At 42.4% G+C, this 24,566-nt stretch overlaps 1 protein-coding gene across 2 annotated transcripts in view; it reads left to right on the top strand.

Annotated features, from left to right (window-relative positions):
- Positions 1-4,448: 4,448 nt before the first annotated feature.
- Positions 4,449-24,566, top strand: part of kiaa0753 (KIAA0753 ortholog) — a 64,670-nt gene continuing 44,552 nt past the window's right edge. For both annotated transcript variants that reach the window (XM_072243060.1, XM_072243059.1), the window contains exons 1-5: positions 4,449-4,584; positions 5,458-6,061; positions 21,206-21,312; positions 22,849-22,911; positions 23,990-24,211. In XM_072243060.1, the coding sequence (XP_072099161.1) occupies positions 4,453-4,584; positions 5,458-6,061; positions 21,206-21,312; positions 22,849-22,911; positions 23,990-24,211 (1,128 nt within the window). In that variant the 5' untranslated portion in view covers positions 4,449-4,452. The remainder of the gene's footprint in view (positions 4,585-5,457; positions 6,062-21,205; positions 21,313-22,848; positions 22,912-23,989; positions 24,212-24,566) is intronic.

Here is a 24,566-nt window from a genome sequence, read left to right as displayed (position 1 = left end):
GGATTAGAGAGCATTGAATTGATTGAATTTATTTAAATCTTACATCCATCCCGCAACGTGAGGGAGTAAAAATCTTTGCGTTATGACTCCGTTGCAATGTAGACATGTGAATTTATAAGACTAATGGCTTGTAGAAACAAGCTGTCCCATAGCCTGTTTGTCCTGGCTTTAATGCTGCGGTACTGTTTGCCAGACAAAACAGCTGAAACAGTTTATGGTTGGGGTGACTAGTGTCCCCGATGATCCTCCAGGCCTTCTTTATGCATCTGCTGCTGTAAATGTCCTCAATGGAGGGAAGTTCACATCCACAGATGCGCTAAGCTGTCCGTACACTCTCTGCAGTGCCCAGCGATTAAGGTTGGTGCAGTTCCCATACCAGGCAGTGATACAACCAGTCAGGATGCTCTCAGTGGCACCCCTGTAGAAAGCCTTGGGGATTTGGGGGCTCATGCCGTACTTTTCAGTCGCCTGTGGTGGAAGAAATATTGTTGTGCTTTTTTTGCCACATAGCCGGTGTGTACAGCCCAGGTGAGATCTTCAGAGATGTGTATACCGAGGAGCGTGGAACTATTCGCCCTCTCAACTACAGTCCCATTGATGTTGATTGGGGCAAGCCTGTCTCCGTTCCTCCTGTAATCTATGATCAGCTCTTTTGTTTTTTGGACATTGAGAGAGAGGTTGTTATCTTGGTACTACTGCGTCAGGGGGTCAACCTCTCCTTGGTAAGCTGTCTCATCACCGCTAGAAATAAGGCCTATCAATGCCGTGTCATCTGCAAATTTGATCAGCAGATTGGAGCTGTGTGTAGCAGCATAGTCGTGGGTATAAAGGGACTAGAAAAGGGAACTCGGGACACAACCCTGGGGGGCACCTGTGTTGAGGTTCAGAGGGGCAGAAGTGAGGGAGCCCATCCTTACCACCTGTTGGCGATCTGATAGGAAGTCTAGGATTCAGCTGCACAAGGCGGAGTGCAGGCCAAGGTCTCTGAGCTTCCTGTCAAGTCTGGAGGGAATTATGGTGTTGCTGATCTGCAGTTCAAAAACAGCATTCTAGTGTATGCATCCCTCTTCTCCAGGTGAGTGAGGACGGTGTGTAGTACTGTGGCTATGGCATCATTGGTAGACTGGTTCCATCGGTAGGCGAATTGTAGGGGGTCCAGTGTAGGTGGTAGCATGCTCCCGATGTAGTCTTTAACCAGCCTGTCAAAGCATTTGCTTATAATTGACGACAGTGCAACATGGCACCAATTGTTCAGGCATGCTGCCTTGGTTTTCTTGGGTACAGGGACAATGATGAATGATTTGATACAGGAGGGCACTGCACACTAGGAGAGGGAGAGATTAAAAATGTGCGATAATGACAGTTTGGACAAACTTAGGTTGTTTTCTCTGGAGCGGTGGAGGCCGAGGGGAGTTTTGATAGAGGTTTATAAGGATATGGGAGGCATAGATAAAGTAGACAGACGGTACCGTTTTCCCAGGGTTAGGCATTTAAAGTGGGAGGGCTTCATTTCAAAGGAGGCGTAAGGGGCAAGTTTGTTACACAGCGAGTGGTGGTTGCCTGGAATGTGCTGCCTGAGGTGGGGGAAGATGCATATACAGCAAGGATTTCTAAGAGACGTTTAGATAGGCATATTAATGTGAGGAAAATGTAGGGATATAGACATTGTGTATGCAGAGAGATTAGATTAATTAGTCATATGGTTACTAATTTAATTGGTTTGGCACAATATTGTGGGCCAAAGGGAATATTCCTGTGCTATACTGTTCTGTGTTCCATAATGTGGTAAACTGGATCAGCAGATTTGTAGTTGACAAAGATTGGAGGCATAATGGACAGTGAGGGAAGCAATCAAAGCTTGCAACATGATCTTGACCAGTTGGGAAAATTGAATGAAAAATGACAGATGGAATTTGATACAAATAAGTGTGAAGTGTTGCACTTTGGGAGGACAAACTCGGATAAGACTTAAACCGTGTACAGTAGGATACTGAGGTGTGCGGTAGAGCAAAGGGACCTTGGATTACAGATCCATAATTCCTTGTAAGTGACAGCACAGGTGGCCAAGGTCATAAAGAGAGCTTTTGGTAAGTTGGCCTTCATAAATCAGGGCATTGAGTACAGGAGTTAGGATTTATGTTGAAGTTGTATAAGACACTGGTGAGGCTGAATTTGGAGAAATGTGTGCAGTTCTGGTCACCCACCTACAGGAAAGGTATTAATAAGTTTGAAAGAGTGCAGAGAAAGTTTACATGGATGTTGCTGGGACTTAAGGACCTGAGTTATAGGGGAAGGTTGAATATGTTTCCCTGGAGCGCAGGAAAATGAGGAGAGATCTTATAGAGGTATACAAAATTATGGGAGGTATATTTAGGGCGATTGCTTGCAGACTTTTTCCTCTCGGGTTGGCTGAGACAAAATCTGGTGGTCATAGCTTTAGGGTAAAAGGTGAAATACTTAAGGGGAATCTGAGGGGAATTCTTTTCACTCAGGTTGTTGCGAGTGTGGAATTAGCTGCCAGCAGAAGTGGTAGATGTGAGTTCAGTTGTAAAATTTAAGATAAGTTTGGATAGCTACATGGATGACAGAAGTATGGTGGTCTATGGTCTGGGTGCAGCTATTATGTTGGTTACTTTCCTGAGTCTGCATTCACAACTCTCTCCAAGTTCTTGCAGTTGGGCCTTGAAAACTTAGGCAACTTAAAATCCTTATACAAAACTCTTCTGTTTCTGATGAATCAGTTCTTGAATAACAGCAATGGATGTGGCTTCAACTGTAATTTTTAAACTTATTGTTAAATTTTTGATAAAGGACAAAGAACTATAGGATAGTGGTGGATCTATGGAAACAAATATTACAATGCTGGAGAAGTGAAATGAAGTTTCATGAACATGGACCAAAAACAAAGCAAACTGCTGGAGGAACTCAGTGGGTCAGCAGCATGTGGAGAGGGAAATGGACAGTCGATGTTTCAGGTCCAGACTTTCCATCTGGATTTGGCTATCTGTCCATTTTCCTCTGCACCTGTTGTCTGACTTGCTCTACATTCCAGCATATGCATTCTCTTATGTTTTCATGAATGTGGAGTTTGATTGTTTGATTACACAGACTAGTTGAGCTAATTCAATGACAAGACCCAGTAGGGTTGCTGTTCCAGTTAAATAATGCCCCTCAGTGAATATATCTTGACGAATTCATGAGCATCCCTGGTTTGTGATTGCTGTAAATGGAGATTAGCCATTTGAAAGATACAGAATTCTTTAAGTCTCCATGACAGGAAGGTACGGAAGCAATGTACAAACAATTTGAGGAGTATGCAACAAGGTTATCTTCCCACCCAACTGTTCATTGGTCACTTAGCTCTCTCAGACCTCAGAACTCACAGAACCAAAATGGAATCCAATCATTCTAAATCCTGAAGGGTTGCTAAGAAAGATTCATGTTAAAATTAATTGCTTCACTTTTTTTGGTTTTAAATTTAATCTACCACGTTTCTGCAAATTGTACTATTCTGTTCATATTCTTCTGAAACTATATTCTTTACTTCATTTGAGCTCATCGTTCATGCAGATTTTGAAATTATGTCCCATATAACCAAATCCACAAAATTAATCTACTGTTAATATGTTGGACCAAATCACCAGTAGATTGTCCTGACACTGCCTTCCAAGAGATTTTTTTCCTCTTTCCCTGAAGTCTTCATTTGTAGATTTCCCATTGGTATACAAAAGTAATTAGCAATTTATGATTTCATTCTAGTTAGGATTTTTAAGATTGTTTTGAAATTCCACCTTTACACAAAACTGTTCTGAATGCAGTGCAGAACAGGCCCTTCCGGTCCACTGAGCTGCTCTGCCCTCCAACCCACCTATTTAACACTAGCCTAATCACAGGACAATTTGCAATGAACAATTAATCTAAACTAGTAAGTCTTTAGATGGTAGGTGGAACCCTTGCACCCATGGGATCGCCATACAAAATTTCGAACAGAAGATGCCAGAATTGAACTCCGAGCTCCAACACTCCGAGCTGTAATAGCGTTGCACTAACCGCGACGCCACTGGCACCCCAAGTAAACTTGATGTGATCATTGTATCCCCTAATGTTATCAAAAGATGCAATTTCCTGGTTACAACTGTTTTGTGTAGAAATTGAGCTCTGAATTTCTTTTTCTCAATCATTTTAATATCTGTATAGACTAGTTTAAATGTTTCACTGTTTTTTCCAAACGTAATCAAGTGTGTGAAATGTTTTATTTTGTTCACTCATTTTAAGTTTCAAGATTTTACTTTTTGTTGAGTCCTATTCTCTTTAACTTTATACCTTTGTTTTACAAAATAAAACTTTCTCATTATTTGCTTATCTCTAGTTTTACTGACTTCTGTTCACTTGGATGTTCTCCTTTTACAAAGTCGAGTTACTATTGTATTAATTTGTACAATACAGGTAGTCATGGCTACAAAGATTCAGCAAAGGCAGGCAATGAACCCTGCCCAGTCGCTGGGGCAGTGGATGCCTTCCAAATCAACTGAACAGGATTTTGGAAGTGGTGATCAAAATAGAACACAGTCTTATAAGACTCAGGTATGTTGCAACATCCTTATATTTTTCACTAACTAACAATATGCTGCCATCGTAGTTAAATTCTACTTGGCAACAATTTAAGGATAGTAATGGAAGCATAAAACAACTTTAATGTGAAGTTAATTTTTATCTTCATAGTTTTTTGAAAGGAAGCTGCCACAATTTTTTTATTTTGGGGCAGCACGGTAGCATAGCAGTTAGCATTATGCTATTACAGTGCCAGCGATATGGGTTCAATTCCTGCCTTGGTCTGTACATTCTCTCTGTGACCGTGTGGGTTTCCTCTGGGTACCCAAAGTCGTATGGCTAAGTTCCTTGGGTTAATTGGTAACATGGGTGTGATTGGCAGCATGGGCTTGTTGGGTCAGAAGGCCTGTTACAATGCTGCATCTTTAAATAAAATAAGAAACTAACAGATTTTAATCTTTTGTGAAATTGTTAGAAATTAAGAAAAAACATGAAACGGATACCTTGCTGCCTTAAGTAACTTTTCTTAAAAAAAGAAAAAGTAATACTGACATGTGACAGATAAGTTGCTCAGGAGCAATGTACTTGTATTGGGTCACAGCAATAGAGGAACAATTTTTACCATTTTAAAATGTCATATTCTATGTATGAGATCATGAGGCAGTTAACAGTGAACACTTTTCTTGTGATGAAGATAAGAATTGAGAATTGGGTTACTCACATTGCCTTGGTACACCTGTAGTCAGTATAGTATTCAAAGCAATTATTGGATCTCCATTTCTGTAAAATACTGCTGGATGATGAAGATATAAAAGCCTAATTCCTCAGTTATTCATTTCATGAATCATCAGAAGAAGAATGAAATGTGCTCAATTTGCTGAAACTTCCTTCATATTTCTTTTTTAGTTAAAATTCAATAAAGATGTAGTAAATGCTGTATCCAACTTGGCTGTGAAATTCACGAACCCTCGCCCCATTGTAATTGAGAAGCTCCAGCAACCTTATCAGCAGCAGGTACGGGATGATGTCCAAAGTGTGCGGAGTTCGATGCAATTTTCTGCTGTATCTGAAGACAGATTAAATGTGGCCATCCAACTGGCAAAGAGAGATCTGAGAAAAAAGCATCGAGAAGAGCAAGTGAAAGATTATTTGTATAAACATGGAAAAGATGAGCTGCAGTCTTCATTACGTCCTAATCATGAGAAAGGGAAATCTGCTGACAATACTTCACAAATGAAGAATAAAGTCAAAAATGGAAATATTACAAAACCAAGGCACCAGAGAAACCAGGCTACAAAAGAGGAATTTACAAGATCTGATGCCAGGGTGTATATTTGCACCTCGAACCAAAACCAAGATAGAGCTGCACTCTCCGATTCACCACCTACACATGACCCAGGCCCACGGCTGAATCGGCATAACCTGGGCAGTAAAAGTGCAGAAGAGATTCATAGACTGAGAATGGAGCTCAGCAGGTACTTTCAGAAGATTGAAGACCTTACCAAAAGAGGTATGTCTGTTTTTAAAGAAAATGCTTTATTATATATGTTTGATTTCTATGTTATTTGGATAGTACATCGTGGAGAAAAATGTCAAACAGCAGAATTGAGTACCGAGCTTAACAACTAGTCAAAGTCAAAAAAAAGTTTATTACACACAGTGCTTATAAAAAATATTCACCCATTCCCCCCCCCAGGAAGATTTCATGTTTTATTGTTTTATGACATTGAATTTCAGTGGATTTAATTTGGCCTTTTTGACACTGATCAACAGAAAAAGACTCTTTTGTGTCAAAGTGAAAACAGATCTCTACAAAGTGATCTAAGTGAATTAGAAATATAAAATACAAAATAACTGATTGCGTTAAGTTTTCACCATCTTCAAGTCAGTAGTTAGTAGAAGCACCTTTGGCAGCAATTACAGCCTTGAGTCTGTGTGGTTAGGTCTCTATTAGTTTTGCACATAAGGACACTGCAATTTTTCTCCATTGTTCTTTACAAAATCGCTCAAGTTCTGTCAGATTGCATGGGGATCATGAGTGAGCAGCCCTTTTCCAGTTCAGGCACAAATACTCAATTTGTTTGCCGTCTGGATTCTGACTTGGCCACTCCAGGATGTTAACTTTGTTGTTTTTAAGCCGTTTCTGTGTAGCTTTGGCTTTATGCTTGGGGTCATTGTCTTGCTAGAAAACAAATCTTCTCCCAAGTCGCAGTTCTCTTGCAGACTGCGTCAGGTTTTCCTCCAGGATTTCTCTGTATTTTGCTGATTTCACTTTACCCTCTATCTTCATAAGCCTTCCAGAGCCTGCTGCAGTGAAGCATCCCCACAGCATGACGTAGTCACCACCAGTCTTCACGGTATGAATGGTGCGTTTTTGATTATGTGTGGTGCTTGACTTACACCAAATGTAGCATTTAGTCTGATGGTTACAAAGCTCAATTTGGTTTCATCAGACCATAGAACCTTCTTCCAGTTGACTTCAGAGTCTCCCACATGCCTTCTGGAAATCTAGCCGAGATTTCATGTGAGTTTTTTTGAACAGTGGCTTTCTCTTTGCTACCCTTCCATAAAGCTGCGACTGGTGAAGCACCTGGGCAACAGTTGTTGGATGCGTAGTCTCCCATCTCAGTCACTGAAGCTTGTAACTCCTCCAGAGTTGTCATAGGTCTCGCTAGTCCCCTTCTTACACGGTTACTCAATTTTTGAGGACAGCGTGCTCAAGGCAGATTTACAGCTGTGCCATATTCAAAGGTTCAAATTTACTGTCAGAGAAATGCGTACAATATACCTCCTGAAATGCTTTTTCTTCACAAACATCCATGAAAACAGAGAAGTGCTCCAAAGAATGAACGACAGATAAACGTAAGAACCCCAAAGTTCCCCCCAACTCCCCCTCTCCCATGTAGAAGCAGCAGTGAGCAACAATCCCCCTCCCTTCAATGGCAAAAAAGCAAGCATCAGCACCATCACCAAGCACTGAAGCGCGAGCAAAGTAATAGCAAAGACACAGACTTGCAGTTACCTCAAAGACTTCGCGTTACACCCGGCATTCGACATACCACAGATTCTCTCTCTCTGTAATAAGGGAGGAAATGGTGTCTCCATCCTGCTAGCGGGCAGTGAGATATAACAAACAACTCACTGGTTTACAATGTTTAAAAAGTTTGTTACGTCGCTTTTCTGGAGCTCTGTGCCCGAAGATCGCAAAGATCCCGGGTCTTCGGGCCCACAGCAGATATCTTGACTCCCCTGACGACACATGGATCTCCTGTCATGACACCGATCTTCGATCCACCTGTCTCCAGAGCCCCGAGATCTTAGGCTTCTGAATTCAAGCCGGGCTCTCAGGCCGAACCCTTGGCGTGCCGAACAACGGCCCGTCCTGAAACCCCGAGAACGGGTTCCATTCCCGCAAAGAATCAAAATCAGTGTGTAACTCCAGGTCAGGGTCTTCAAAACAACTCTGAAAGGGAAAAATAAAGATGTTAAAGATGGAAATAGAGCTGTTTCCGAAGATGCAAACAAAGGAGTCGCCATTTAGCACCACCTTAACTCCGCCTCTGTCTCCGTAACAAATTCTTCCCATTTCTTGACGATTGACTTAACTGTATTCCAAGGGATATTCAGTGACTTGGAAATTTTCTTCAATCCACCTCCTCACTAGTGCTTTTCAATAACCTTTTCGCCGAGTTGCTTGAAGTGTTCTTCTGACTTCATGGTGTAGTTTTTGCCAGGATACTGACTCACTAGCAGTTGGACCTTCCAAATAGAGGTGTATTTTACTACAGTCAATTGAAACACCTCAACTGCACACAGGTCTCCATTTAACTAATTATGTGATTTCTAAGACCAATTGGCTGCACCAGTGATAATTTGTTATGTCACATTAAAGTGGTGTGAATACTTTTTATAGGCATTGTGTGTGTGTGTGTGTGTGTGTGTGTATATCTTGAGATTAATTTTCTTGCAGGTATTTATAGGAAAATAAGGAGATATAGTAGAGTTCAAGAAAAACTCTACAGGAATTAAAAGAATACATGTTGTAGAGTCCTTGAAAGCAACTCTATAGGTTCTAGACGCAAACACAAGGAGATCTGCAGATGCTGGAATTTCAAGCAACATACATCAAAGTTGCTGGTGAACGCAGCAGGCCAGGCAGCATCTATAGGAAGAGGGACAGTCGACGTTTCAGCCCGAGACCCTTTGTCAGGACTAACTGAAAGAAGAGCTAGTAGGAGATCTGAAAGTGGGAGGAGGAGGGGGAGAGGGAGATCCAAAATGATAGGAGAAGACAGGAGGGGGAGGGATGGAGCCAAGAGCTGGACGGTGTGTTGCTGTAGGTTGTAGGGTCATTTCAGACTTGAGATGAGTATAGTTTTCCATGTCGATTCAGAAGCCTGATGGTTGAAGGGTAATAACTCTTCCTGAACCTGGTGGTCTGGACTGAAGACTTGTGTATCTTCTATCTGATGGTAGTAAAGAGAAGAGAGCATAGTCTGGAAGTTGATAGTTCTTGATGGATGCTGTTTTCTTGTGCAGCACTCCTTCTAAATGCACTTACCAGTGGGGAGAGCTTTCCCTGTGATGGACTGGATTGTATCCACCACTCTCTGTCAACTTTTCTATTCCTGGGCATTGGTGTTTCCATACCAGCCTGTGATGCAACTAGTTAGGATACTATCCATTGACGTTTGTCAAAGGTTTAGCTGACATGCCAAATCTATGCAAATGTCTAAGAAAATAGAGGCATTCATTCATTTCCTATTCAAGTAGAATTGTGCATTTGCTTCCTTTTTATTAAGTTCAAAGTAAAAATCAAGGTACATATATGTAACCATATACAACCATGAGATTCATTTTCTTGCAAGCAATCAGATAAATAGAAGAAGCACAATTGAATCCGTGAAATACAACACCCAGTAGGAAATGTTAGATGAGTCTTTCAAAGTGAGTCCAGTTTAGTGGGAACAGTTCAGTGATGGGGCAAGTAAAGTTGAGTGAAGTTATCCCTTCTGGCCTGATGGTTGAGCGTTAATAACTGTTCCTGAACCTGGTATTCGGGTCCTGTGACAGCACTCTGAATAGATGTGCTCAATGGTGGGGAGGGCTTTACTCATGATATCCAGTACTCACCATATCTACTACTTTTTGTGGGCTTTTCAGTACAAGGGCATTGGTGCTTCCATACCAAGCCATGATGTAGCTGTCAATATACAGTACTCTCCACCACATATCTAGAAGTTTCTCACAGTTATAGGTGATGTACCGAATCTTTGCAAACTTCTAAGAAAGTAGAAGTGCTGCCATGCTTTTTTTTGTAATGGCACTTGCGTATTGAATCCAGGACAGATCCTCTGAAATGATTTAGTGATTTAATAAAATGAAGGGATTTAAAGTTGCTGACCCTCTCCAACTCTGATCCTTTGATGTGGACTGGCTCATGGACTTCCAGTTTCCTCCTCTTGAAATCAATAATCGTCTCCTTGGTGTTGCTGACATTAAGTGAGAGGTTGTGTTGTGGCACCACTCGATCTCCCTTGTATATGCTGATTTGTCACTATATTTGATTCAACAGTGGTGTCGACAATGGTATTCATTAATTTGATGTGTTTAGAATTTGATGATCTAAGTTGTCTTTTTCAAGCATTCTTTATGATACACCAAACAGTGTATGATTTCCAAATTAGAATTACCAATTTATTTTGAGAATCAGCAACTTGAGACCGAGAAATTAATCAAAGAAGAGAATGAAATTCGGTGTGATTTCCAAATTATAATAATTGTTATAATGACTCCTTAACTCGTTCTTCTTAGTAGGTCAACACGGAAGCAAAAAGGATTATTGACTTATTCAGGAGAGTGATTAACACCTAAATTTGACTCATTCAATCGATTTTTATCTGTTTAGTTTGCATTAGTTACACTAGTCATTGATCATACTATTGGGTGAAGTAATTAACCCTCGTGTATGTAAATAACTTTCAACCAAGAATTATTGATAACCATTAAATCATAATGAGCAGCACAAGGGCATAGGAATTGGTGGAAAAAAAAAGAAGGGTCTCGGCCTGAAACGTCGACTGCACCTCTTCCTACAGATGCTGCCTGGCCTGCTGCGTTCACCAGCAACTTTGATGTGTGTTGCTTGAATTTCCAGCATCTGCAGAATTCCTGTTGTTTCCATTTTTTTCCATTTTACGTTTCGATAATTTATCCATTTTACATTTCGATAATTACATGGTAGTAGTAATGTAGTTATTGACTTTCAGTTAATTTACACCAAACCAGATTCTGAGGTCAAGAAAACTGCCTGTTGCAGAAGAGATCAGAATATGCTGGCTGAGTGTGACTGTTGCGTTTGACTTCATATTTTGCCCTTGGAAAGAGTGCTGAGACCTCAGGCTGAGCAGGATTATACAAAGCTAATGGGCTCGATGCACCTTGTAGATCTGACCATTCAGCTTTGAACCAGCTGTGCTTCGTTTATCCAATGCAACCTTACTCAGCTGAGTGGGTTGCGGACCTCAATTGAAAAGGTAAGAGCTTTGCTCTGAAACAAAAGCATGCTGGAAACCCTCAGCAAATGTGACTGAGTGCCTGTAGCATTTTGTTTTGGATTTTTGTCTTCTTTAATTTTTATTTTCTTCTTTTAATGAAGAGTCATCTAAGTTTTATATGTTTTGAGTTGCAAGTGATTCTGAGATACACCCTGCGGATGCACTGGGACACATCATCAGTGATGTAACCTGGGGTCGTCGGGTGTTTCAGGTCTTTCAACATCATACACACTCGCCCAAGAAACCCAGCCGGGGTTGATCAGACCCCAGCTTGTGTCCTAGCAGCAATGGCCCACGGGTCACTCCTTCTGATCCATAGCCATCTGGAGGCTCTCTCAGCAGCCTCTGTGATGGTCCTGATCGCTTTCCTCTTGCCAGCCCCAGTGATGCCAAGTAGGGTGTAGACTCTGCAGAGTAAGCGGCCGGCAAAATCCCTGCACCCGACTTCAATGGGCTCACAGCGAGCCTTCCAGCCTTGCCTCCACCACTGCTCCACCAGCTCCTGGTACTTGGCCCGCTTCCGCTCATTTGCCTCCAATTTGGCCCTTCCAGGGAACTGTCAACTCGATGAGGGCAACCAGCTTTGAGGACACTGAAGAAAGGACCACATCTGGCCTCAGTGAAGTTGTTGCTATATACTTTATACTTTATTGTCGCCAAACAATTGGTACTAGAACGTACAATCATCACAGCGATATTTGATTCTGTGCTTCCCGCTCCCTAGATTACAAATATTAAATATTAAAAATAGTTAAAATTAGTAAATATTAAAATTTTAAATTATATATCATAAATAGAAAATAGAAAAATGGGAAGTAAGGTAGTGCATAAAAAACTGAGAGGCAGGTCCGGATATTTGGAAGGTATGGCCCAGATCCGGGTCAGGATCCATTCAGCTGCCTTATCACAGTTGGAAAGAAGCTGTTCCCAAATCTGGCCGTATGAGTCTTCAAACTCCTGAGCCTTCTCTCGGAGGGAAGAGGGATGAAAAGTGGGCTGGCTGGGTGGGTTGTGTCCTTGATTATCCTGGCAGCACTGCTCCGACAGCGTGCGGTGTAAAGTGAGTCCAAGGTCGGAAGATTGGTTTGTGTGATGTGCTGCGCCATGTTCACGATCTTCTGCAGCTTCTTTTGGCCTTGGACAGGACAACTTCCATACCAGGTTGTGATGCACCCTAGAAGAATGCTTTCTACGGTGCATCTATAAAAATTAGTGAGGGTTTTAGGGGACAGGCCAAATTTCTTTAGTTTTCTCAGGAAGTAAAGGCGCTGGTGGGCCTTCTTGGCAGTGAACTCTGCTTGGTTGGACCAAGTCAGGTCATTGTGATATTGACCCCGAGGAACTTAAAGCTTTTGACCTGTTCCACTTGCGCACCACTGATGTAAATTGGGTCGTGCTGTTGGCTACTCCTTCTGAAGTCAACAACCAATTCCTTTGTCTTGCTGGCGTTGAGAGATAGGTTATTGTCTTCACACCATGCCACCAGGTTCTTAATTTCCTCTCTGTACTCAAACTCATCATTACCCGAGATACGGCCTACAATTGTTGTGTCATCAGCAAACTTACATATTGAGTTTGATGGAAACTTGGCTACACAATCATGGGTGTACAGTGAGTACAGCAGGGGGCTGAGAACACAGTCTTGTGGGGCACTGGTGCTCAGAGTGATTGTAGAGGAGAGCTTGTCCCCTATTTTTACAGCCTGGGTCCTGTCTGTGAGGAAGTTGAAGATCCAGCTGCAGATCTGAGTGCTAAGGCCCAGGTTCAGGAGCTTAGGAATCAGTTTATTTGGAATGATGGTATTAAAGGCAGAGCTGTAGTCAATGAAAAGGAGCCTTATGTATGCGTCTTTATTCTCCAGGTGTTCTAAGGAGGAATGTAGGGCCAGAGAGATGGCATCTGCTGGTGACCTGTTGCTCCAGTAGGTGAATTGCAAAGCATCAAGGTTGACCGGTAGGCTATGGTTGATGTGTGCCATAACCAATCTCTCAAAGCACTTCATAGCAATTGATGTCAGAGCCACAGGTCGATAGTCATTCAGGCATGCCACCTTGCTGTTCTTCGGCACTGGGATTATCGTTGCCTTCTTAAAACACGAGGGGATCTTAGACTGAAGCAAGGAGCAGTTGAAGATGTCAGCAAACACTCCAGCTAGCTCGCTTGCACAGGCCCGGAGAACCTGTCCTTGGATGCCATCTGGACCCGCCGCCTTCCTTGGATTTATCTTCAGGAACGCCCTTCTAACATCCTCCTCGGTGACGATGAATCTCGATGTCACCAGGTCCGGTACATCTGGAGGGAGCGAGACGCTCCTCTTCTGTTCGAATCTTGGGTAGAATACGTTAAGTTCGTCAGGAAGAGGAGCGCCACAGTTATTGATATTCTCAGCCTTTTCTTTGCGCCCAGTGATCTCATTTAGACCCTGCCATAGTCTACTGGCATCCCTTTGGTTAGCCTGGGCTTCCAACTTGGCTTGATATTGCCTCTTGGCGCCCTTAATGGCTTTCTGGAGTTCACGCCTGGATTCCATGTAGCGACTGGTATCCCCGGACCTAAAAGCCGCAGCTCTAGCCTTTAAAAGGGACTTGACCTCATAATTCATCCAAGGTTTCCGGTTAGGGAATACCCGGATCGTCTTGCGAGACACAGTCCTCCGTGCATTTCCAAATAAAGTCCGTGACAGCTAAGGCATACTCATCGAGGTTAGCTACTGAGTCCTTGAATACTAACCAGTCCACTGATTCAAAGCAGTCACGGAGGACCTCATCCATTTCCTCCGTCCAACGCGACACTACTTTTGACACCGTGACCTCCCTCTCCAGTTTCTGTTCGTAAGCCGGGAGGAGGAGTATGGCCTGATGGTCCGATTTTCCGAAGTGAGATCGTGAGATGGAACGGTAGGCATCCTTGACTGCTGTGTAGCAGTGATCAAGTATATTTGGGCCTCTGGTGGGGCAGGAGACATGTCGGTATAACTCTGACAATGCCTTTCTGAGGTTGGCCTGGTTAAAGTCCCCGGCTGTAATAAGCAAAGCCTCTGGATACCTGGTCTCAAGTTCACTGATGTTGGCATACAGTATGTTCAGAGCACACTCCACGTCTGGAAAATATGGTCGGGAAACTTCAGCTGCTTCCCCAGGTCAACTTGAAGCAGCCAATCTGCTGCGGTGCTAAGCAGGCCTGATAATGATGCTGGTCTGGGCTGACATAGAGGCTGTGCTCCGGCTCTGACAAAGGAGATTTTCTTCCTCTGACCACTCTGTTTGCTGGTGGTCATAACCATCGCAATGCTCTCTGCCACTGCCTTCAGCACCTGGTCATGACACCACCGGTAGCGACCTTCCCCCAAGGCTTTAGGGCAGCGTGCTCCAGTGATCCTCTTCCTAGACAGAGAGGACATGCTGGTGTATCGCTCTTGCCCCAGACATGGAGGTTTGCAGGGCTTGGCAAGACATCATAGACAGCCTGGATCATAAACTTAATGCGCTGGGGTTCTGCCTGCCAGATGTCAGACCAGGAGATTTTCCACACTAGCGCACCCTTCCACCTTGTCCATGATCTCTGCAGCCGCATGCCCACCATCCTGCTACTCCTCTCCTCTTCAACGCCAGCCCCCACTTCCTCCAGGACTAGTTGGCGTCTGTCCTTGCCTCTGGCCTTGTCATAGCGAGGTTGTGAACCGGAGCCCAGCCCCACTCGCCCAGTTGACACTGGCCCCGCCAGAGCCCTGTGTCTCAGCCGAAACTCTGCTACCACTAGCCCTTCCCGTGCCTTCCACTTCCTGCCAGTCTGTACCTGGATGCCTGCTGCTGCCACTTTAGGGTCCTTGGAAGCCCTGTACTGCAGCACCTCTCTTGTGCGGGAAACCCTGAACTTCTCGTCCAGGCTGCTAAAGGGAAGTTGCAGCTTATTGCACCTTCCATACAGTGCTGTGCCACTCAGACTACGAGGTATGCCCAGACACCTTCAAAGGTAGTTACTGACCTTCCTCTCCAGCAACCCCACAGTTGTCACAGGCACCTCGTATACCAGTAGCGGCCAGAGGATTCGGGGTAGGATGCCATGCTGGTAAATCCAGGCTTTGAACCTTCCAGGTAGGCCTGACTTGTCCACTGTGGTGAGCCAGCTCTCAAGCTCCTTGGAAGTTGATCGGACGGCAGCTGCATCTCTGAGACTACAGTCGAAGACCTTCCCCAAGCTCCTGACTGGCTTCTCGGTGATAGATGAAATTGTAGTACCATCCAAGGTAAAACGAAACTTGTCCACCGCTTTGCCCTTCTTCAACACCATGGACCTGGATTTAGCTGGTTTGAAGCTCATCCTTGCCCATGCGATGAGCTTTTCCAGGCCCTGGAGGATCCACCTGCTGCCAGGAACTGATATTGTCGTGACAATGAGGTCATCCATAAAGGGTCTGATCAGGGGCTGCCGAACACCAGACTTGGTCAGCGAGCTTTTACACTCTGCCTCAGCTGCCTTGACTATAATATTCATGGCAAGGGCAAAGAGAATAATGGAGATTGTGCACCCAGTTATAATCCCCTTCTCCAGCCTATGCCAAACTGATGTCATAGCTTCAGAAGTGACTCTCAGTCTGAAGTTCCCATAGTAGTTTATGATAATGTCCTTGATCTTTCTGGGAACATGGTGTTGGTCCAGTGTAAACTCCACCAGTTTGTGGGGTATTGACCCATACGCATTGGTGAGATCTAGCCAAAGCACGACCAGGTCTCCCTTCCCCATGTGCGCCCCCCGATCAGCTGGGTGACTACTCCAGTGTGTTCCAGGCACTCAGGCACTCCGGGAATTTCACCCTTTTGCACTGAAATGTCGATGTAAGCGTTCTTAAGGAGAAAGTCCGTCATCCAGCGGGACAGGACACTAAAGAAGATTTTCCCTTCCACACTAAGCAGCGAGATGGATCTGAACTGCTCCAGGTTCGACGAATTTTCCTCCTTGGGGATCCAGAACCCCTCTGCGTACCTCCACTGGCTCTGGCTGAAGACACAACCTCCTGGACTTCCTTCCAGGTGGGCTCCCTCACATCGAACTCCACTATGGGGAGTGGTTGGCTTGTAAGGGCTCTGTGGAGGCCCAGCTCTTGCTCCCTTGCAGGGCCGCTCAGGATGTTATGAAGGAAATGGTCCTATATTTTCTTTAGAGCACACAAGGTGGCCGCTCCGTTTCTGCCCTAGGAGCTGTTTTGTAAAACCAATGGGATTGGCTATGAAGGCAGTTCGCTTCCTGGCTTTTTCTCTCGCTCGCCTCCCGTGCCAATCTGCTCTGCGCAGGGTCATTAACTTCTTCTTGCAGATGTTCTGGAGCTCAACCAGGGGAGGTTTCTCCTTTTCCGTTGCTACCTTGAACTGCCGTGCCAGGGACTGGAGTTCTTGGCGTAGTTGGAGGATCTGGGCTGCCCTGCGGTTATTTTAAAATAAATTTTACTTAAAATTATCATAGCCCCCCTGGCAAGCCTCAGGGTCGCTCAACTCGCTGTTGTCTAGGGAAACAGCCCTCGGCCCCGCCAAACTGGGTAATTAAGTTTGTGTGGATGCTGTGTGATGTACCCCACCCCACCAAATAACAGACAATACACCAGATACGATTAAATGAATTACAGTTTATAGATATTACTGGAACTATATAATTAATAGAGATAAAATATAAAAGGAAAATAAAAGGCGCCACACTTATCAAAGTTCAATCTCTTCGTGCACAACAGTTGGAGCTCTAGTAACGATTGTCTCTTCACCATTCGATCCCCTCTGACCACCTCGACCTGCCGCCTGGGACCAACCACGGTGGTCGACCAGATGCTCTGCATGACTCTGTCTCCATCTCCTCTCCTCACTGAAAAACCTGGACCTCGGACTGGGGTCCGACCCTGTTAACCAGTTCACAGCACCTTGTCCATTCTCTCGCTCTCCATCGCGCCTTCTCCCCAAAAACCCGCGCATCACAATTACTTACAGACACACTAGAAAGAATAACATCTATCCCAATTGGTTCGTTTGCTCTCTTATTAATAGTATAATTCAAGCAAGCTGCTAGCAGGAGAACTTTCTCAGCAGTTAGCATAACAAAGAAGCCATTTTAATTATAACATAACAAAGAAGCCATTTTAATTAGCCTACGCAGTAACATAAAAGAAGAAACCCTTACACTATATCTCCTCTTTTTAAATGCCCCTGAACAAGGGATTATCAGGCCAGCTCACGGAAAGCTCCTCAAAATGCACTACCTTAGGCCTTGTTACTGCTCCCAGGACAGCCAAGTAAAGCCTTTGGCTAAATTTGAATCCATGGGACTGTAAAAAGTTAGCGTAGCAGCCAAGATTGGGAAGGTGGTGGCTGCAGGGCCCAGTTGGCTGAAACATGAACTTGAACACAATCTGACCTGAAAAGGGAAATTGCAGTGGCATTTAAGTCATTCATGGTGACTTAGCATTAACAACTTGACCTATATCTGAGATATTTTACATTAAACTACTTGGGTAACAAGAAAATGTGATGATTGTTACCCATTACTGTTAGCAATATTTCCACGTGTTATATAATCTAAGGTTTTATTGTTGATTTGGAGGAGCTGATTTTCTCTATCTTTCTTTTAAAATGTAAAAATAGGCTTCATATGAGCTGCATATTATTTTTCTAGGATCCTTTACTGGAGGGCAGATTCACTTTCCTTAATCTTGAGGGAGCTCTCAAATCTAATCGACAAATTTGCATATAGAGTAACCATATTGTCTTAACTTCAATGTCTTTTTTTCCTACCAATATTCTTTCAGGATGTAAAATGATTCTATAAAAAGATTCAGATTTATCCATCTCATGTACCTGAAAACATACTGTGAAATGCATTGTTTGCATTAATAACCAACACACGCTGGGGGTAGCCTGCAAGTGTCGCCACACATTCTGGCATGATCTTAATATGCTCACAATCCTTGGCAGAGCAATACAGAGCACAACAAAAGAGAACACAACAACCATCAAAACAACAACAGCAAAATAAACTCATTGCCTCCTTCCCAGCCACTCACAGACAGTCCTCTGGCCCTCCAGTCTCCAGGCTCCGCCATCAAGCTTTGACTTCCAGAAGTCTGATTGACCTTTGGATTATGATCATTGGTCTCGATCCCCGGACTAACCAATGACGGGACCTCATCTCCTGGCCTTGTACTCTGGGCTCGCTGACTGACCAGCCCTCTTGCCTCCTGCTTGCATAAACATCTGATCCCAGGATCCACCAACCTGGGACAGCCCAACATCCTCTGTCACGTGGAAGTTGCTGACCCTTCGAGCACAAAGTGGAGATCTAGACGCTGGATGTCCTTCTTCCCATGTCCACACTGCAGGCTGTCAAGTGCAGAGTAAATGTCTAGAATCCAGCTGTCTTTCATCACCTGTCCATGTCACTGGACTTTGAATGTGAAGAACAGAGCAGAAACTGAGACTCTATCCTGACCTCTAACCCCTCCACATTCCTGTCCCTAAACCGTAATCTGACCTCTAAATCCCCACATCACTGTCCCTAAACCCTAACTCTTCTCTCTGTCCCTAAAACAATTCCTATGAATTTAAAAAGCTAATTCTTAAGCCACAATCTTGAAAAACTCAACAATTAGAATTAAAGACTGACTACTGCAGGGGTCCCCAATCTTTTTTGCACTGCGGACCGGTTTAATATTGACAATATTCTTGCAGACCGGCTGACGGGTGGTAGGGGGGCATTAATCACAACCGGAATATAAGTGATAAGTCAACTAAGTCAGTTATAAGTGGCTAATACACTCAATTTCATTTCTAAAAGGGTTTATCTAATGAATTTAATATTAAGCACACAGCGCATATTTTCCCCGTATGAACATTTACAATCACTGCAACACACCAATATCGCTGAATCAGTAGGAGCCCTGGGCTTGTTTCTCTGCAACAAGGCAGTCCTATCGAGGGGTGATGGAAGACAGCAATACTGGAAGGGGTTCCTTGTGCCCAGTCTATTCCGCAGTTTACTTTTCGTTGCATTCATTGAAGAATAGCCCGCTTTGCAGAGATGTGATGTTGGAAATGGAAGCAACGTTTTCAGTGCTTTCGTGGCTATCTCAGGATATTCAGCTTTGACTTTGAACCAGAATGCCGGCAGAGATGTGATATCAAATATACTTTTCAGCCCACCGTTATTTGCAGCTCGAGGAGTTGATCTTCTTCCCGCGCTGACATGGATGATGCGTGTGTAATGACCTAGTCTGCGTTCAAGTTCCAACAGTGGGCATGACAGGGAATGAGGAAAGGTGCAGCTGACTCGTATGGTTTCATATCGCCAAATCATATTGTTTCCTCGCGGCCCGGTAGCACATGCTTTGCGGCCCGGTGGTTGGGGACCACTGAACTACTGAATCATAATATCAAATATAGTGTTTTGTTTTATGGCTAAAGATAACTGAATTCTATTATCAAACTGAGCAATGCATGGTTAGAAAGTTCCAAATTTCACTGTCCCTACCATTGCATTTAGCATCTAGATGCTTATTAATGTCTTGCTAGCCTTATATCCAGGTTATTCTTTAGCCTTTTGAGACTTTGCTCACATTTGCACTACATCTTGACAGTGATATGCAATGATTTTGTGCCCTTAAGGTATGTTGTCCTTCCAGTTCCTTACAGGCTTTCATCCAGTCTCTGCTAATGTAACCTTCATCGGTGGAGTACTTAAAACTTTCATGGTTCCCTATACAAATTTACCTATAAATTGGAAAAAATCTCAGTGTGCGAATCATCAATATAACAAGGTGGAATATGTGGATTGATTCATTAAATCTTGTAATTTGTACAGCATTTTTAACAGTTAATAATTATCTTGCATACCCTATTTTAAGCATTTTGCTTTATTTGGTTGATGTCAGATTATCCATTTATTGGATACTTCTATTACATATTCCAGTGTACCTCTGAATATTCATGTCAATATATTCTACAGCTGCCATTGTTAATTGTAACTGTACAAAATATGTTTTCAAACATTTGACCATGGAATGGGTGTCTGAGCTTATTCTGCCAATCACTGAGATTGTGGCTGTTTGTAACCTCAACTCCATGTTCCTATCTAGCAGCGTTAACTTTTCAATAGCAACTTTTGATAGTAAAGATGTTAAATATCAAGTTCAGGTGTTGGACTCTCTTTGTTAATGATGGCATTACCTGGGACATAGGAGGTATGATTGTTACTTGCCACTTTATTGCCTGCTTTGCTGCTGCTGCTACTGTGTGGTCCAGAATCTCTGGAGGGGATGGTTCTGGGTCCTCGGCTTTGCTTGTTGCTCGGCGGCTGGGGTGGGGTCGAAGCACTCGGCAGGGGATGGTGCTCGGAGAGGCTGTGTCGGAGGGGCTGGTCGGAGGCTCGAAGTTTTTGGACGGACTCAGAGTCCGCTGTGGTCGGTTGCTTCCAATGGTGCTTAATTGGCAAGTTGGCGGCGCTTGGAGGTTCATGGCAGGGAGAGTTTCTCCCTTCTGCCGCCCGCGAGAGATGACGAGGCTATCGGGACTTTGAGACTTGAGACTTTTTTTTTTACCGTGCCCATGGTCTGCTCTTTATCAAATTATGGTATTGCTTTGCACTGTTGTAACTATATGTTATAATTATGTGGTTTTGTAAGTTTTAGTCTTGGTTTGTCCTGTGTTTTCTTATGATATCATTCTGGAGGAACGTTGTATCATTTTATAATGCATGTATTTCTGAATGACAATAAATGAGGACTGACTGTCCTCATAATCTAATGTAATCTATTGACCTAGCCCAGAGGTTGTTCAGCTTTTGCTTCATTGTGGGCAAGGTCTGGTTCTTGAGGAGGTGTGCAACTATCCTTGAGCAACCCCTGCTGTGCTGAAAATAGTTGAATAACCATTGATAAAACGTAGGGATGGTTGCATATTGAACTTTGTACCAAGGAATCCCTGCATTGATCTGCAGAGGATGAAAGGATTTGTCTTCAACAAATACGAAAAGCACTAGGTATGAATCAAAGCAGGAAAATACAGTAATTCTGAAATATTTAATGTTTTGGTAATGTCTTGTAAGCTATAATAATTACTTTCTAGAAAAATCAGTGGATGTCCTGGATCCTGATGAAGAGCGCAGAATACAAATAAAAAGGCAGGAACAAGCCACTCGTGCAGCAAGGATGCTGTATGTTCTGCAGCAGCAAGTGAGAACCATTTAAAATTTTCGCAACTGAATTTAATAGTGGGAATTTGTTGATCACAGACCAAATCCTGATCCACAATGTTTGAAAACTTACTAACACGGAGATCGAAAGATTAACAAAAAGGACTTTTCATGTGCTATTTTGCCATTTGCAAGGGCAGAAAAGCTTGAATAGAAAAATATGCTTTTTATTTGTTTAATCCAAAAAAACCATGATGACTTCTGATCCTCAAATTTTAACCAACCAGCTACTGATTTTATGAAGGTTGTTGGCTGGAGTGGGTGCTCAAAAAAAAACCCATCATTTTAAGTTGAGTCTTAAATTTAAAAAAACCACAAAACCTGTTGATTTTAAACTGAAATAAAAACAGCAATTACTGGAGGCATCAGATCAGGCAGTATCTGTGGATAGTGAAACAATTACTGTTTCAAATGAATTACCTTTTATCAGAACTAGGAGAAGATAGAAATCAGAGAAAGGGAAAGGGTGGAGAGAACGAAAGGAATGTCTGTGGTAGGATGGATTCCAAGAGGGTCTGAATGATTTTAAAAGTAAGTGTTATAAACATATAAACAGAAAACGCTGGAAATATTCAGCAGGTAAGATAGCATCTTAGAGGGAGAAACAAGAAAAGTCAGAGTGGGAGCACTTCATTAGGATTGAAAACTCTCTTTCCCTTTCTTTCTCCCTTTTTTCTTTCCCTGTTCTCTTGCTGCAGATGATACCTGACCTGCTGAGTGTTTTCATTTATCTTAGATTTCCAGCATCTATCGTATCTTTGATCTTTCTTTTACTGGTATTGTTGTCATTTGGGAGAGGTTCATGAAAAGTCGTTAATTGCAGCTGGTTTGTGTGGAGGAGAAAAACAAAATAATACTGTTACTGTGACATACAGAACGCTGCAGTTGCTAGTAATTTGAAATAAAATTAGAATACCCAAAATTTGCAGGAAACATCTATGGGTAAGTCATCAACCTGAAACATCAATTGTTTTCTCCACCAATGGTACCTGACCTGCCAATAGTTCTAGCATTTTACATTCGATCATAGAATCTCCACTTTTGGGGATATGGAATTTTCCACGAATGAATCAATCAGGATTTATCTCTTGTAAATGTATCTAGCTCCTTTCACACTTGTAGGTTTCCTGGTTTGAATGACCCATTCACCTACATAAATGTTTATGGTTCAAGTTGTAATAAAAAGCTAGATTGCACTGTAAGTGCTAATCAATTTGAGGTTGAAATTTTATTAGAAATTCATATTTGTGGGAGGTGAACTGGAGATAAATTTGCCAAAAAGAGAGAGTATTGCTTATATTGAGTACAGAATATTGTAAATACATGTTTACATTTCATTGTTTGGACGATGTACCTTTTGAGATGCTCTGAATTAAATACCTCATGAAAATCTAGCTCTCAACATATTATATACAAATATTTCTCATGAGTAAGTTAGAAATTTAAATAATAATTGGATTGGATTTTCATACCGTTAGTGTAATTTTTTTCCTTTGATGTACTTATCCTAATTAAGGTAAACGAAATACAGGAAGCAATTGACAATCAAGGACCACATAAGGTGAAACACACCAAAAAAGTAAGAAATTTAAATATTCAAATTTTCGTTAGATTACTTTGGAATTTGATTTATTTTCGTAGTTTAAAAATTAATGTGTACCCCCTTTGTTCTTAATTGAATGGTAGAGTATTTTTATTTCTTTCAAGGGCAGAATTAATCTTTGTAATAAAGCCTTAGTAAAAACAAATTTATTTGGAAATATTGGTCCTGATTTGTTTCTTGTCAAAGTAACATTGTGACTAATGGTACTTATTTACACACTCATGATATTGCAAATTCAGGCTGGCAGAATTCAAATAACCAAAATTAGTATCTAGATTGTTCTGCTCCATCATCAGGTAGGTAAAAATGGTAAATCTGATATCAGCTTCACTACTCTATTGCATTGAATAAGTGGGGATGTATTTGTACAGCAGAAAGCAAATGAAACTTGGCACAGAAAGTCAACAGTCAGCCCTTGTCTATATCAAGCTCTGTACTGTTTTGATAACCTGATCATTATTTCTGTTATTATTATCAGTCATCTTTTCTGGGAATGAAAAATAAATGTTCCTATGGAATATCATTCATTTATGTTTTTCATTTTTCCTCTGTATAATCCAAACAAAATAAAAATCCATTTAGATTTCTCCATCTTGCTTGCTGTTCGTGATTTAATATTGAATTTGACCATTCTGTTTTACATTTCCTTCTCAGTTGTTCCAGTGTCAATTTCACGATACTTTGGCTTGATAAAGGAGATTTGAAATTGCTTTTCCTGTTTACCTGACTCCCAGATAATTAATATTTCCTTCAATGCATTATTATTCACTGTTACCATACAAATAAAAATATTAAATCAATGTTAGCAAGGAGAAACACTGTCGAAAGGTAGGCAAAGTTAAATGTAATAGTAACATTTGTTAAGTGGGAAAATGTGGTGCCCCTTAATTCCTTTAGTAGTGATTGCACTATTGTAAAAACTTTCTGCTGAAAATTAATTTATTTTTCAAAAGCATGTGAAAATAATCAAGTGATTCCACCCAGTGTAATATTATTGACTTCACTTCTTGTAGAAGTGTCACTGACTGATATTTTGCATTTATATGTGTTCCAGTCTCGAGCTATGTCTCAGTTAGCAGCTGCACACAGAGGTGCTGTCCGTGCCTTACAAATGTTTGTTGCTCAGCTTTCTGGGCAATCAGAACTGCAGATTCCTACCTACTACAAGGAGCTAGGGCATATGATTCGACAACTTTCTCTTTGTTCTGCCAGACTGGAAAACGATATTGAATCTTCCACACCAGAAGCAGTTACAAATATCCTGCATCAAGTTGAGGTAAGTCTCAAGTGAAAACATAAGAATAATTGAGATAGGACACTGTTAAAATGATTAAGTCCCTAAAGTGAAGCTTAAAATTCGAAGTGCCTGTGTACCGTGGGCAACTTCATAGTGTTTGCAGACTTACAAACTATTCTAACCATAAGTTCAATAGTCATTTCTTTTTCATAGACCCACTCAGAAAGAGAACAGGACCTTCAGGCCACTGTATCCATGCCAACCATCAGATGACTTACTAGGTTAACCCCATTTTCCAGCTTCCATGCCATGGGGTTTCAATTATATATGGACAGGAAAGGAATGGAGGGTTATGGGCTGAGTGCAGGTCGATGGGACTAGGTGAAAGTAAGCG

Source organism: Mobula birostris, chromosome 25 (genome assembly GCF_030028105.1).
Source record: "Mobula birostris isolate sMobBir1 chromosome 25, sMobBir1.hap1, whole genome shotgun sequence".
NCBI classification, from domain to species: domain Eukaryota; kingdom Metazoa; phylum Chordata; class Chondrichthyes; order Myliobatiformes; family Myliobatidae; genus Mobula; species Mobula birostris.
Note: the sequence above shows the minus strand (reverse complement) of the source record. Positions and strands in the feature narration are given on the sequence as shown.